This window comes from Oncorhynchus masou, unplaced genomic scaffold (assembly GCF_036934945.1).
Source record: "Oncorhynchus masou masou isolate Uvic2021 unplaced genomic scaffold, UVic_Omas_1.1 unplaced_scaffold_1707, whole genome shotgun sequence".
Lineage (NCBI taxonomy): Eukaryota > Metazoa > Chordata > Actinopteri > Salmoniformes > Salmonidae > Oncorhynchus > Oncorhynchus masou.
In genome coordinates, this window is record NW_027007231.1 from 49712 (window position 1) to 66333 (window position 16622).

The window sequence follows — 16622 nt, forward strand, 5'->3', positions numbered from 1 at the left end:
CGACACCCGGCTCCGGGTTGTGGTCGACACCCGCTACCTGTTGTGGTCGACACCGGCTCCCTGTTGTGGTCGACACCGGCTCCCTGTTGTGGTCGACACCGGCTCCCTGTTGTGGTCGACACCGGCTCCCTGTTGTGGTCGACACCGGCTCCGGGTTGTGGTCGACACCGGCTACCTGTTGTGGTCGACACCGGCTCCCTGTTGTGGTCGACACCGGCTCCCTGTTGTGGTCGACACCGGCTCCCTGTTGTGGTCGACACCGGCTCCCTGTTGTGGTCGACACCGGCTCGGGGTTGTGGTCGACACCGGCTCCGGGTTGTGGTCGACACCGGCTCCCTGTTGTGGTCGACACCGGCTCCGTGTTGTGGTCGACACCGGCTCCGTGTTGTGGTCGACACCGGCTCCGTGTTGTGGTCGACACCGGCTCCGTGTTGTGGTCGACACCGGCTCCGTGTTGTGGTCGACACCGGCTCCGTGTTGTGGTCGACACCGGCTCCGTGTTGTGGTCGACACAAGCTCCGTGTTGTGGTCGACACCGGCTCCGTGTTGTAGTCGACACCGGCTCCCTGTTGTGGTCGACACCGGCTCCGGGTTGTGGTCGACACCGGCTCCGGGTTGTGGTCGACACCGGCTCAGTGTTGTGGTCGACACCGGCTCCGTGTTGTGGTCGACACCGGCTCCGTGTTGTGGTCGACACCGGCTCCCTGTTGGGGTCGACACCGGCTCCGTGTTGTGGTCCACACCGGCTCCCTGTTGTGGTCGACACCGGCTCCGTGTTGTGGTCCACACCGGCTCCCTGTTGTGGTCGACACCGGCTCGGGGTTGTGGTCGACACCGGCTCCGGGTTGTGGTCGACACCGGCTCCCTGTTGTGGTCGACACCGGCTCCGTGTTGTGGTCGACACCGGCTCCGTGTTGTGGTCGACACCGGCTCCGTGTTGTGGTCGACACCGGCTCCGTGTTGTGGTCGACACAAGCTCCGTGTTGTGGTCGACACCGGCTCCGTGTTGTAGTCGACACCGGCTCCCTGTTGTGGTCGACACCGGCTCCGGGTTGTGGTCGACACCGGCTCCCGGGTTGTGGTCGACACCGGCTCCCTGTTGTGGTCGACACCGGCTCCGTGTTGTGGTCGACACCGGCTCCGTGTTGTGGTCGACACCGGCTCCGTGTTGTGGTCGACACCGGCTCCGTGTTGTGGTCGACACAAGCTCCGTGTTGTGGTCGACACCGGCTCCGTGTTGTAGTCGACACCGGCTCCCTGTTGTGGTCGACACCGGCTCCGGGTTGTGGTCGACACCGGCTCCGGGTTGTGGTCGACACCGGCTCAGTGTTGTGGTCGACACCGGCTCCGTGTTGTGGTCGACACCGGCTCCGTGTTGTGGTCGACACCGGCTCCCTGTTGGGGTCGACACCGGCTCCGTGTTGTGGTCCACACCGGCTCCCTGTTGTGGTCGACACCGGCTCCGTGTTGTGGTCCACACCGGCTCCCTGTTGTGGTCGACACCGGCTCGGGGTTGTGGTCGACACCGGCTCCGGGTTGTGGTCGACACCGGCTCCCTGTTGTGGTCGACACCGGCTCCGTGTTGTGGTCGACACCGGCTCCGTGTTGTGGTCGACACCGGCTCCGTGTTGTGGTCGACACCGGCTCCGTGTTGTGGTCGACACCGGCTCCGTGTTGTGGTCGACACAAGCTCCGTGTTGTGGTCGACACCGGCTCCGTGTTGTTGTCGACACCGGCTCCGTGTTGTGGTCGACACCGGCTCCGTGTTGTGGTCGACACCGGCTCCGGGTTGTGGTCGACACCGGCTCAGTGTTGTGGTCGACACCGGCTCCGTGTTGTGGTCGACACCGGCTCCGTGTTGTGGTCGACACCGGCTCCCTGTTGGGGTCGACACCGGCTCCGTGTTGTGGTCCACACCGGCTCCGTGTTGTGGTCCACACCGGCTCCGTGTTGTGGTCCACACCGGCTCCGTGTTGTGGTCGACACTGTTCATTCGACTGTTGAATTCACTAACACTGCTTATTCCACGTTGAAGTTGTCCGACAATATTAATATTATAATGTTTTATAATTCTCTGTCCGTTCTATTAATGACTTTAGAAATTAAGATTCATATTGTTAAACCTGTTTGAGTCAGATCACTCTGGTTGATTCATATTGTTAAACCTGTTTGAGTCAGGTCACTCTGGTAGTTTCACTAGAATGCATAATGATTGGATGGATGAATACCCTTTGATAAGGTGGGTCTGAAATGGTTTGAAATTGAATTTCTACATGATCAACTAAAATGTCTCCATCTCCCAGATCCCCCAGTGGTGTGCAGAGTTCTGCCTGTCGGCCCAGTACCAGCACGGCGTGGCGGTGTCTACCCAGATCCACTCACAGCAGGCGGTGGGCCTGGCCCTCAGGGTGGCTGACGAGATGGACGTCAACATTGGACATGAAGTGGGCTACACCATCCCCCTGGAGACCTGCTGTTCTACTGACACTGTGCTCAGGTCTGGATCTACATACACACACACACACACACACACCTCCCGAAGTGGGCTACACCATCCCCCTGGAGACCTGCTGTTCTACTGACACTGTGCTCAGGTCTGGATCTACATACACACACACACACACACACACCTCCCGAAGTGGGCTACACCATCCCCCTGGAGACCTGCTGTTCTACTGACACTGTGCTCAGGTCTGGATCTAAAACACGCACACACACACACTGACGTACACACAGACGTACACACAGACACACACACAGACAGACAGACAGACAGAGTGTTGCAGTGGTCTATGGCACTGCATCGCGGTGCTAGCTGTGCCACTAGAGATTCTGGGTTCGAGTCCAGGCTCTGTCACAGCCGGCTGTGACCGGGAGGCCCATGGGGCGGTGCACAATTTGCCCAGCATCGTCCGGGTTAGGGAGGGTTTAGCCGGCAGTGATGTCCATGTCACTAGTGACTCCTGTGGCGGACCGGGGGCAGTGCACGCTGACACGGGTCGCCAGGTGTTTGGTGTTTCCTCCCACACATTGGTGCGGCTGGCTTCCCGGTTAAGCGTGCGTTGTGTCAAGAAGCAGTGCGGCTCGGTTGGGTTGTGTTTCGGAGGACGCACGGCTTTCGACCTTCGCCTTTCCCGAGTCCGTACGGGAGTTGCAGCGATGAGGTAAGGCTGTAACTACCAATTGGATACCTCAAAATTGGGGAGAAAAGGGGGTACAATTTTTTTTGAAGAGGATGTCTCAATAGCCATACTAGCGTCTAAGTAGCATGCAAGCATATATGCTACATGACCAAAAGAATGTGGACACCTGCTTGTCCCAACATTTCATTCCAAAATCATGGGCTTTAATATGGAGTTGGTCCCCCCTGCTATAACAGCTTCCTCTTCTGGGAAGGCTTTCCACTAGATGTTGGGACATTGCTGCTATAACAGCCTCCACTCTTCTGGGAAGGCTTTCCACTAGATGTTGGGACATTGCTGCTATAACAGCCTCCACTCTTCTGGGAAGGCTTTCCACTAGATGTTGGAACATTGCTGCTATAACAGCCTCCACTCTTCTGGGAAGGCATTCCACTAGATGTTGGTACATTACTGCTGGGACTGACTTCCATTCAGCCACAAGAGCATTAGTGAGGTCAGGGGCACTGATGTTGGGTGATTAGGCCTGGCTCGCAGTCAGCGTTCCAATTCATCCTAAAGGTGTTCAATGGGGTTGAGGTCAGGGCTCTCTGCAGGCCAGTCAAGTTCTTCCGCACCAATCTTGACAAACCATTTCTGTATGGACCTCGCTTTGTGAATGGGGGCAAAGTCATTCTGAAACAGGAAAGGGCCTCCCCCAAACTGTTGCCACAACGTTGGAAGAACGGAACAATCTAGAAGGTCATTGTATGCTGAAGTATTAAGATTTCCCTTCATTGGAACTAAGGGGCCCAAACTTCGAAAAACAGCCCCAGACCATTATTCCTCCTCCACCAAACTTTACAGTTGGCCCTATGCATTCAGGCAGGTAGCGTTCCCTTGGCATCCGACAAACCCAGATTTGTCCGTCAGACTGCCAGATGGCGAAGCGGGATTCATCACGCCAGAGTCCAAAGGCAGCGCGCTTTACACCACTCCAGCCAACACTTGTCATTGTGCATGGTGATCTTAGGCTTGTGTGCGGCTGCTCAGCCACGGAAACCCATTACATGAAGTTCCCGACGAACAGTTATTGTGCTGATGTTGCTTCCAGAGGCAGTTTGGAATTCGGTAGTGAGTGTTGAAACCGAGGACAGATAATTTTTATGCTCTACACGCTTCAGCACTCGGCGGTCCCGTTCTGTGAGCTTGTGTGGCCTACCACTTCAGGGCAGAGCCGTTGTTGCTCCTACATGTTTCCATTTCACAATAACAGCTTTTACAGTTGACTGGAGCAGCTCTAGCAGGGCAGAAATTTGACAAACTGACTTGTTGGAAAGGTGGCATCCTATGACGGTGCCACGTTGAAAGTCACTGAGCTCTTCAGTACAGGCCATTCTACTGACAATGTTTGTCTATGGAGATTGCATGGCTGTGTACTCGATTTTATACACCTGTCAGCAATGGCTGTGGCTGAAATAGCCTAATCCACTAATTTGAAGGGGCGTCCACATACTCTTGTATATATAGTGTATATCGGCACTCATTTCTGGTCTCTACGCTCCATACCGGCATTGAACGCATTGAAAGACATTGAAAGATGTTACCATCTGCATCATTAGTTAACTCAGTTCTGGTCCAGGTTCTGTACAGATGCCCTGCTACTGAGGGAGATGATGTGTGACCCCATGTTGGAGCACTACGGGGCCATTGTCATCGACCAGGCTCATGAGAGAACCGTCAGCACAGACCTACTGCTGGGACTGCTCCAGGTGTGGTGGGAAATACCTTTTGTGACCTTTCTCACTCTCTCTTTAGAAGTGGCATTCAGCTTAATAGAATCTGTTGGATTAGAGAGAGAGAGAGAAACAGAGAGAGAGAGGGAAACAGAGAGAGAGAGGGAAACAGAGAGAGAGAGAGATAAACAGAGAGAGAGAGAGAAAGAGAGAGAGAGAGAGAGAGAGAGAGAGAGAGAGAGAGGGAAACAGAGAGAGAGAGGGAAACAGAGAGAGAGGGAAACAGAGAGAGAGAGAGGGAAACAGAGAGAGAGAGAGAGGGAAACAGAGAGAGAGAGAGAGAGAGAGAGAGAATGAAACAGAGAGAGAGAGAGAATGAAACAGAGAGAGAGAGAGAGGGAAACAGAGAGAGAGAGAGAGAGAGAGAGAGAGAGGGAAACAGAGAGAGAGAGAGAGAGAGAACAAAAACGAACACCTCTGTTAATCTGATTGATGTGTTTGTTTTGTACGTTCTTTGTGCTCAAGTTAAATTCCTAGTAACAGCAGTTTGTTGCATGTCAATAAAGTTTTTTGTTGTTGTGATTGTGCAGGACATCCTGGTCCATAGACCAGACCTGAGGGTGGTGATCCTGACTGTGTCCTCCATGACTGACAGGCTCCTGGCCCACTACGGTAGTGGAACGACCCTCCTATACGTTAATTGATTGATTGATTTTTGAATGGGAAACGATGCTCTTTGTAACAACCCAGAGAGAATAACACATGGCCCCCATTGTTGTGTTTATCAGATGATTAGATGAATGGAGGTTGTGGCGTCTGAGATCTTTGATCTTTACTGAAAACACTGTGGGGATACTTCGTTGATCACTAACCTCCGTAGCTCAATTAGAACATGAGTAAAACATGGAACGGAATTCTGACTGTTTCAGAATGAATGTAATGATAACACGGACCGGACTGACAGTAATGTTCACTGCCGTGACAGGTAGTCACGTCCCTGTGGTCAGTCTGGAAGCCCTCTGTCCAGCTGAGGTGGTCTACAGTAACTGTAGCAGTAAAGACTACTTCTACTCTGCTCTGAGACTGGTACTGGAGATTCACCGCACCAAGGAGGAGGGAGATGTGGTGCTGTTCTTGGCCTCAGCTCAGGTGAGATCATTTACACAGTTCAACAGTGATGATGGTGCATGTATTTGTCCGTAACTCGATTACTTGTTTTTGGTGGTGCTATGTACTGAATGATGGCATGACATAGCTCTCTCTGTCCTTAAGTAGGAGCTATGTCCTTTAGTAGGAGCTCTGTCCTTTAGTAGGAGCTCTGTCCTTAAGCAGGAGCTCTGTCCTTAAGCAGAAGCTCTGTCCTTAAGCAGGTCTGTCCTTAAGTAGGAGCTCTGTCCTTAAGCAGAAGCTCTGTCCTTAAGCAGGAGCTCTGTCCTTAAGCAGGAGGTCTGTCCTTAAGCAGAAGCTCTGTCCTTAAGCAGGAGCTCTGTCCTTAAGCAGGAGCTCTGTCCTTAAGCAGGAGCTCTGTCCTTAAGCAGGAGCTCTGTCCTTAAGCAGGAGGTCTGTCCTTAAGCAGGAGCTCTGTCCTTAAGCAGGTCTGTCCTTAAGCAGGAGCTCTGTCCTTAAGCAGGTCTGTCCTTAAGTAGGAGCTCTGTCCTTAAGCAGGTCTGTCCTTAAGCAGGTCTGTCCTTAAGTAGGAGCTCTGTCCTTAAGCAGGTCTGTCCTTAAGTAGGAGCTCTGTCCTTAAGCAGGTCTGTCCTTAAGCAGGTCTGTCCTTAAGTAGGACCTCTGTCCTTAAGCAGATTCTCTCTCACAATGTTATCTTTTTTCATCATGTGTGGTGTGACTCGTCTTAATTAAGTTTAGATGGCAAAGCAACATTCCAGATCATTTCCCTCCGTCTCGTCCGCCGTCTCGTCCGCCGTCTCGTCCGCCGTCTCGTCCCCCGTCTCGTCCCCCGTCTCGTCCCCCGTCTCGTCCTCCGTCTCGTCCTCCGTCTCGTCCCCCGTCTCGTCCTCCGTCTCGTCCGCCGTCTCGTCCTCCGTCTCGTCCCCCGTCTCGTCCCCCGTCTCGTCCCCCGTCTCGTCCCCCGTCTCGTCCTCCGTCTCGTCCTCCGTCTCGTTTGCCTTTGCTTTTCTTTGCTTCCATGTGTTTGACTGTGATGGCCTAGTGGTCTGCTTAGTGGTCTGCCTAGTGGTCTGCCTAGTGGTCTGCCTCGTGGTCTGCCTGGTGGTCTGCCTAGTGTTCTGCCTAGTGGTCTGCCTCGTGGTCTGCCTAGTGGTCTGCCTCGTGGTCTGCCTAGTGGTCTGCCTCGTGGTCTGCCTAGTGGTCTGCCTAGTGGTCTGCCTAGTGTTCTGCCTAGTGGTCTGCCTAGTGGTCTGCCTAGTGGTATGCCTAGTGGTCTGCCTCGTGGTCTGCCTAGTGGTCTGCCTAGTGTTCTGCCTAGTGGTCTGCCTAGTGGTCTGCCTCGTGGTCTGCCTAGTGGTCTGCCTAGTGGTCTGCCTAGTGTTCTGCCTAGTGGTCTGCCTAGTGGTCTGCCTAGTGGTCTGCCTAGTGGTCTGCCAAGTGGTCTGCCTCGTGGTCTGCCTGGTGGTCTGCCTAGTGGTCTGCCTCGTGGTCTGCCTCGTAGTCTGCCTCGTAGTCTGCCTCGTGGTCTGCCTAGTGGTCTGCCTAGTGGTCTGCCTAGTGGTCTGCCTAGTGGTCTGCCTTGTGGTCTGCCTAGTGGTCTGCCTAGTGGTCTGCCTAGTGTTCTGCCTAGTGTTCTGCCTAGTGGTCTGCCTAGTGGTCTGTTGGAATGACAAAGCGTTTTGAAAGGTCTTGTTGTCCTGGACCATATGTGTGTGTGACAATGAGCTTTAAAGCCTGTCAATAGGGATGTCAACTCAGCCTTTTTTCTATTGATGGGTCTGCGAGCAAAATGTGTTAACTATTTATGACATGATAAGCCCTCTCTTCCCCTCACGTTGAACCGTCCAGCCTGGGGTGTCGTGGTCAAGGAGAAGACACTATGTTTCTTCCTAGGTTTTGGCCTTTCTAGGGAGTTTTTCCTAACCCCGTGCATCTACACCTGCATTGCTTGCTGTTTGGGGTTTTAGGCTGGGTTTCTGTACAGCACTTTGAGATATCAGCTGATGTACGAAGGGCTATATAAATATATAGTGATTCACTTCTCCATTGATGCTGTTTGGGGTTTTAGGCTGGGTTTCTGTACAGCACTTTGAGATATCAGCTGATGTACGAAGGGCTATATAAATACATAGTGATTCTACTTCTCCATTGCTTGCTGTTTGGGGTTTTAGGCTGGGTTTCTGTACAGCACTTAGAGATATCAGTTGATGTACGAAGGGCTATATAAATATATAGTGATTCACTTCTCCATTGATGCTGTTTGGGGTTTTAGGCTGGGTTTCTATACAGCACTTTGAGATATCAGCTGATGTACGAAGGACTTTATAAATATATAGTGATTCTACTTCTCCATTGATGCTGTTTGGGGTTTTAGGCTGGGTTTCTATACAGCACTTTGAGATATCAGCTGATGTACGAAGGGCTATATAAATAGCGAGCGGTCGCATCTACACTTCGGTCCGCAGGTAGTATAACTTTTCATTACATTTCGTTATAGTACAACGGTTTGATTTGTCTAATCTTAGCAATTTCTTCTTAGCCAGCTACATAGCCGTCTTTGTATCAACGACAATTGCATAATTATCGTATTTCGTCGTCCTAACGTATCTGCCCAGCAGCTAGCTAAGCAGCTAGCTAACATCCACTGTCCACTAGCACTGTAGAAACTATTACACTCTACTGAACGACTCGATTAGCGTAGTGTCAGCTAGCTACATAGTTGTCTTCGTATCCAAGATAATTGTGCAGTTTAGAGTGTGTAGACTTAGAGTGATTATCTTAATTTACCGAGGTTAGCTAGCCAGCTATTTGTCGTCCTTAACGTTTGTTTGATCGTAGCTAGCCAGCTACATAGCCGTCTTTGTATCTAAGACAATTGTGTAGTCTAGAGCGATTTTCTAGGTTAGCTGGCCAGCTATTGTCGTTCTTCTAACGTAGCTAGCCAGCTAGCCCCCGAATAGCAGCACTGTAGTAACTATTACAGTACAACGGTTTGTTTTGTTTGATCGTAGCTAGCTAGCTACATAGCCGTCTTTGTATCTAAGACAATTGTGTAGCCTAGAGCGATTTTCTAGGTTAGCTGGCCAGCTATTGTCGTTCTTCTAACGTAGCTAGCCAGCTAGCCCCCGAATAGCAGCACTGTAGTAACTATTACAGTACAACGGTTTGTTTTGTTTGATCGTAGCTAGCTAGCTACATAGCCGTCTTTGTATCTAAGACAATTGTGTAGCCTAGAGCGATTTTCTAGGTTAGCCAGCCAGCTATTGTCGTTCTTTTAAAGTAACGGAACGCAATCAACCTTGCTAGCTAGCCAGCTAGCCCCCGAATAGCAGCACTGTAGAAACTATTACACTCGACGGAACGACTTGATTAGTGTAGTGTCAACATCGCAGCCACTACCAGCTAGCCTACTCCAGCAGTACTGTATCATTTCAATCATTTTAGTCAATAAGATTCTTGCTACGTAAGCTTAACTTTCTGAACATTCGAGACGTGTAGTCCACTTGTCATTCCAATCTCCTTTGCATTAGCGTAGCCTCTTCTGTACCCTGTTAACTATGTGTCTATCTATCCCTGTTCTCTCCTCTCTGCACAGACCATACAAACGCTCCACACCGCGTGGCCGCGGCCACCTAATCTGGTGGTCCCAGCGCGCACGACCCACGTGGAGTTCCTGGTCTCCGGTAGCCTCTGGAACTGCCGATCTGCGGCCAACAAGGCAGAGTTCATCTCAGCCTATGCCTCCCTCCAGTCCCTCGACTTCCTGGCACTGACGGAAACATGGATCACCACAGATAACACTGCTACTCCTACTACTCTCTCTTCGTCCGCCCACGTGTTCTCGCACACCCCGAGAGCTTCTGGTCAGCGGGGTGGTGGCACCGGGATCCTCATCTCTCCCAAGTGGTCATTCTCTCTCTCTCCCCTTACCCATCTATCTATCGCCTCCTTTGAATTCCATGCTGTCACAGTTACCAGCCCTTTCAAGCTTAACATTCTTATCATTTATCGCCCTCCAGGTTCCCTCGGAGAGTTCATCAATGAGCTTGATGCCTTGATAAGCTCCTTTCCTGAGGACGGCTCACCTCTCACAGTCCTGGGCGACTTTAACCTCCCCACGTCTACCTTTGACTCATTCCTCTCTGCCTCCTTCTTTCCACTCCTCTCCTCTTTTGACCTCACCCTCTCACCTTCCCCCCTACTCACAAGGCAGGCAATACGCTCGACCTCATCTTTACTAGATGCTGTTCTTCCACTAACCTCACTGCAACTCCCCTCCAAGTCTCCGACCACTACCTTGTATCCTTTTCCCTCTCGCTCTCATCCAACACTTCCCACACTGCCCCTACTCGGATGGTATCGCGCCGTCCCAACCTTCGCTCTCTCTCCCCCGCTACTCTTTCCTCTTCCATCCTATCATCTCTTCCCTCTGCTCATACCTTCTCCAACCTTTCTCCTGACTCTGCCTCCTCAACCCTCCTCTCTTCCCTTTCTGCATCCTTTGACTCTCTATGTCCCCTATCCTCCAGGCCGGCTCGGTCCTCCCCTCCCGCTCCGTGGCTCGATGACTCATTGCGAGCTCACAGAACAGAGCTCCGGGCAGCCGAGCGGAAATGGAGGAAAACTCGCCTCCCTGCGGACCTGGCATCCTTTCACTCCCTCCTCTCTACATTTTCCTCCTCTGTCTCTGCTGCTAAAGCCACTTTCTACCACTCTAAATTCCAAGCATCTGCCTCTAACCCTAGGAAGCTCTTTGCCACCTTCTCCTCCCTCCTGAATCCTCCTCCCCCTCCCCCCCCTCCTCCCTCTCTGCAGATGACTTCGTCAACCATTTTGAAAAGAAGGTCGACGACATCCGATCCTCGTTTGCTAAGTCAAACGACACCGCTGGTTCTGCTCACACTGCCCTACCCTGTGCTCTGACCTCTTTCTCCCCTCTCTCTCCAGATGAAATCTCGCTTCTTGTGACGGCCGGCCGCCCAACAACCTGCCCGCTCGACCCTATCCCCTCCTCTCTCCTCCAGACCATTTCCGGGGACCTTCTCCCTTACCTCACCTCGCTCATCAACTCATCCCTGACCGCTGGCTACGTCCCTCCCGTCTTCAAGAGAGCGAGAGTTGCACCCCTTCTGAAAAAACCTACACTCGATCCCTCCGATGTCAACAACTACAGACCAGTATCCCTTCTTTCTTTTCTCTCCAAAACTCTTGAACGTGCCGTCCTTGGCCAGCTCTCCCGCTATCTCTCTCAGAATGACCTTCTTGATCCAAATCAGTCAGGTTTCAAGACTAGTCACTCAACTGAGACTGCTCTTCTCTGCATCACGGAGGCGCTCCGCACTGCTAAAGCTAACTCTCTCTCCTCTGCTCTCATCCTTCTAGACCTATCGGCTGCCTTCGATACTGTGAACCATCAGATCCTCCTCTCCACCCTCTCCGAGTTGGGCATCTCCGGCGCGGCCCACGCTTGGATTGCGTCCTACCTGACAGGTCGCTCCTACCAGGTGGCGTGGCGAGAATCTGTCTCCTCGCCACGCGCTCTCACCACTGGTGTCCCCCAGGGCTCTGTTCTAGGCCCTCTCCTATTCTCGCTATACACCAAGTCACTTGGCTCTGTCATAACCTCACATGGTCTCTCCTATCATTGCTATGCAGACGACACACAATTAATCTTCTCCTTTCCCCCTTCTGATGACCAGGTGGCGAATCGCATCTCTGCATGTCTGGCAGACATATCAGTGTGGATGACGGATCACCACCTCAAGCTGAACCTCGGCAAGACGGAGCTGCTCTTCCTCCCGGGGAAGGACTGCCCGTTCCATGATCTCGCCATCACGGTTGACAACTCCATTGTGTCCTCCTCCCAGAGCGCTAAGAACCTTGGCGTGATCCTGGACAACACCCTGTCGTTCTCAACCAACATCATGGCGGTGGCCCGTTCCTGTAGGTTCATGCTCTACAACATCCGCAGAGTACGACCCTGCCTCACACAGGAAGCGGCGCAGGTCCTAATCCAGGCACTTGTCATCTCCCGTCTGGATTACTGCAACTCGCTGTTGGCTGGGCTCCCTGCCTGTGCCATTAAACCCCTACAACTCATCCAGAACGCCGCAGCCCGTCTGGTGTTCAACCTTCCCAAGTTCTCTCACGTCACCCCGCTCCTCCGCTCTCTCCACTGGCTTCCAGTTGAAGCTCGCATCCGCTACAAGACCATGGTGCTTGCCTACGGAGCTGTGAGGGGAACGGCACCGCAGTACCTCCAGGCTCTGATCAGGCCCTACACCCAAACAAGGACACTGCGTTCATCCACCTCTGGCCTGCTCGCCTCCCTACCATTGAGGAAGTACAGTTCCCGCTCAGCCCAGTCAAAACTGTTCGCTGCTCTGGCCCCCCAATGGTGGAACAAACTCCCTCACGACGCCAGGACAGCGGAGTCAATCACCACCTTCCGGAGACACCTGAAACCCCACCTCTTCAAGGAATACCTAGGATAGGATAAGTAATCCTTCTCACCACCCCCCTTAATGATTTAGATGCACTATTGTAAAGTGGCTGTTCCACTGGATGTCAGAAGGTGAATTCACCAATTTGTAAGTCGCTCTGGATAAGAGCGTCTGCTAAATGACTTAAATGTAAAATGTAAATGTAAATATATAGTGATTCACTTCTCCATTGATGCTGTTTGGGGTTTTAGGCTGGGTTTCTGTACAGCACTTTGAGATATCAGCTGATGTACGAAGGGCTATATAAATATATAGTGATTCTACTTCTCCATTGCTTTCTGTTTGGGGTTTCAGGCTGGGTTTCTGTACAGCACTTTGAGATATCAGCTGATGTACGAAGGGCTATATAAATATATAGTGATTCTACTTCTCCATTGATGCTGTTTGGGGTTTTAGGCTGGGTTTCTGTACAGCACTTAGAGATATCAGCTGATGTACGAAGGGCTTTATAAATATATAGTGATTCTACTTCTCCATTGCTGGCTGTTTGGGGTTTTAGGCTGGGTTTCTGTACAGCACTTTGAGACATCAGCTGATGTACGAAGGGCTTTATAAATACATTTGATTAGATTTATTATCCTCAGTGCTGTACAGTTTTTAGACATGTGATCGCTGCAGGAAGTGAACCCATGACCTTGGGGGCGTTGCTAGCCAGTAGCCACACAGGACTCGTGGTATGGTGCTGTCAACACTTCTCACACTGTGTTGCCCCTCCCACAGGAGGTTGTCTGTGCCCGTGCTATCCTCCAGAGAGAGGGAACCAGACTGGGGACAGACCTTGGGGAGCTGGTGCCCGTGGTCTTGTGTCCTGGGCAGGGTCGGACACCCTCTCTCCTGGGGGAGGAGATGGGGAGTAGGGGAACCGTTACGACCAGGTGCCGGAGGGTTTTCCTCTCCACAAGCCAGGGAGAGGACATGTTCTGGGCTGTGGACTCTGTTAACTTTGTCATCGACGTAGGACTGGAGAAAAGACATGTGAGTTTAACCCCCATAAAACAAGCATTGCATGTTAGTTTATACATGTAGGCCAAGGCTATGACCATAGATATCCCATTAAATGAGTTAATTCATGATGTTATTAAATAGTTATTAATGTCTTTCTATGGTTAAAAGTGTATTCCTTCAACCAGGTGTATCATCCCAGGATAAGGGCCAACTCTGAAGTACTACGATCCATCAGCAGATACCAGGCAGATATGAGGAAGCAGCTGATTGGACAGACAGGTACTGACGTTGGGAAGCAGCTGACTGGACCGACAGGTACTGATATCAGGAAGCAGCTGACTGGACCAACAGGTACTGATATCAGGAAGCAGCTGACTGGACCGACAGGTACTGACATCAGGAAGCAGCTGACTGGACCGACAGGTACTGATATCAGGAAGCAGCTGATTGGACCGACAGGTACTGACGTCAGGAAGCAGCTGACTGGACCGACAGGTACTGATATCAGGAAGCAGCTGATTGGACAGACAGGTACTGATATCAGGAAGCAGCTGACTGGACCGACAGGTACTGACATCAGGAAGCAGCTGACTGGACCGACAGGTACTGACATCAGGAAGCAGCTGACTGGACCGACAGGTACTGATATCAGGAAGCAGCTGACTGGACCGACAGGTACTGATATCAGGAAGCAGCTGATTGGACAGACAGGTACTGACATCAGGAAGCAGCTGACTGGACAGACAGGTACTGACATCAGGAAGCAGCTGACTGGACCGACAGGTACTGATATCAGGAAGCAGCTGATTGGACAGACAGGTACTGACATCAGGAAGCAGCTGACTGGACAGACAGGTACTGACATCAGGTAGCAGCTGACTGGACAGACAGGTACTGATATCAGGAAGCAGCTGACTGGACAGACAGGTACTGATATCAGGAAGCAGCTGACTGGACCGACAGGTACTGATATCAGGAAGCAGCTGACTGGACCGACAGGTACTGACATCAGGAAGCAGCTGATTGGACCGACAGGTACTGACATCAGGAAGCAGCTGATTGGACCGACAGGTACTGACGTCAGGAAGCAGCTGACTGGACCGACAGGTACTGATATCAGGAAGCAGCTGACTGGACCGACAGGTACTGACATCAGGAAGCAGCTGACTGGACAGACAGGTACTGATATCAGGAAGCAGCTGACTGGACCGACAGGTACTGACATCAGGAAGCAGCTGACTGGACCGACAGGTACTGATATGAGGAAGCAGCTGACTGGACCGACAGGTACTGACATCAGGAAGCAGCTGACTGGACAGACAGGTACTGACATCAGGAAGCAGCTGACTGGACCGACAGGTACTGACATCCTGGACCGACAGGTACTGACATCCTGGACCGACAGGTACTGATATCAGGAAGCAGCTGACTGGACCGACAGGTACTGATATCAGGAAGCAGCTGACTGGACCGACAGGTACTGACATCCTGGACCGACAGGTACTGATATGAGGAAGCAGCTGATTGGACCGACAGGTACTGACATCCTGGACCGACAGGTACTGATATGAGGAAGCAGCTGACTGGACCGACAGGTACTGACATCAGGAAGCAGCTGACTGGACCGACAGGTACTGATATCAGGAAGCAGCTGACTGGACCCCCCCGTCTTTGCTCATTTGAGCTGTTCTTGCCATAATATGGACTTGGTCCTTTACCAAATAGGGATATCTTCTGTATACCACCCCTACCTTGTCACAACACACCTGATTGGCTCAAACACATTAGGAAGGAAAGAAATTCAACAAATTAACTTTTAACAAGGCACACCTGTTAATTGAAATGCATTCCAGGTGCCTACCTCATGAAGCTGGTTGAGAGAATGCCAAGAGTGTGCAAAGCTGTCATCAAGGCAAAGGGTGGCTACTTTGAAGAATCTCAAATAAATATAAAATATATTTGTATTTGTTTAACACTTTATTTCGTTATTCCATATGTGTTATTTCATAGTTTTGATGTCTTCACAATTATTGTACAATGTAGAAAATAGTAAAAAATTGATTGAGTTGTCTGTGTTTGTCCAGGGAAGTGTTTCTGCCTGTACCCTGAGGAGAGAGTACTCCCCGTAGAGACATCCCCTCAGATCCTGGACACCAACCTCACCTTCACCATCCTCTTCCTCAAGAGGATGGAGATTGCAGGGCTGAGACACTGCGACTTCATCACCAGACCAGGTCAGTCTACCAGACAGACATTCTACACGGTACAAGAGTAGGACAGTGGTTCTCATCCAGGGGTACTAGGACCCCTAGGGCTACTTGGTCCACCAGGGATACTTGGCCTGTTCACCGGGGCTACATGGCCTGTCCACCAGGGATACTTGGCCTGTCCACCAGGGATACTTGGCCTGTCCACCAGGGATACTTGGCCTGTCCACCGGGGATACTTGGTCCACCGGGACTACATGGCCTGTCCACCAGGCATACTTGGCCTGTCCACCGGGGATACATGGCCTGTCCACCGGGACTACATGGCCTGTCCACCAGGGATACTTGGTCCACCGGGACTACATGGCCTGTCCACCAGGCATACTTGGCCTGTCCACCGGGGATACATGGCCTGTCCACCGGGCTACATGGCCTGTCCACCAGGGATACTTGGTCCACCGGGACTACATGGCCTGTCCACCAGGCATACTTGGCCTGTCCACCGGGGATACATGGCCTGTCCACCGGACTACATGGCCTGTCCACCGGGACTACATGGCCTGTCCACCAGGGATACTTGGTCCACCGGGACTACATGGCCTGTCCACCAGGCATACATGGCCTGTCCACCGGGGATACATGGCCTGTCCACCGGGCTACATGGCCTGTCCACCAGGGATACTTGGTCCACCGGGACTACATGGCCTGTCCACCAGGCATACTTGGCCTGTCCACCGGGGATACATGGCCTGTCCACCGGACTACATGGCCTGTCCACCGGGACTACATGGCCTGTCCACCAGGGATACTTGGTCCACCGGGACTACATGGCCTGTCCACCAGGCATACATGGCCTGTCCACCGGGCTACATGGCCTGTCCACCAGGGATACTTGGTCCACCGGGGATACTTGGTCCACCAGGGCTACTTGGTCCACCAGGGATACTTGGCCTGTCCACCAGGGCTACTTGGTCCACCAGGGAT

General features: G+C 52.1%; 1 protein-coding gene across 1 annotated transcript in view; it reads left to right on the top strand.

The window, feature by feature from the left end:
• Window positions 1-16622, top strand: part of LOC135532059 (putative pre-mRNA-splicing factor ATP-dependent RNA helicase DHX32) — a 65058-nt gene that overhangs the window by 6703 nt on the left and 41733 nt on the right. Inside the window, exons 2-8 of the mRNA XM_064959707.1 lie at window positions 2304-2497; window positions 4762-4891; window positions 5446-5527; window positions 5841-6004; window positions 13207-13461; window positions 13617-13710; window positions 15516-15665. Coding sequence (XP_064815779.1) covers window positions 2304-2497; window positions 4762-4891; window positions 5446-5527; window positions 5841-6004; window positions 13207-13461; window positions 13617-13710; window positions 15516-15665 — 1069 coding nt within the window. The remainder of the gene's footprint in view (window positions 1-2303; window positions 2498-4761; window positions 4892-5445; window positions 5528-5840; window positions 6005-13206; window positions 13462-13616; window positions 13711-15515; window positions 15666-16622) is intronic.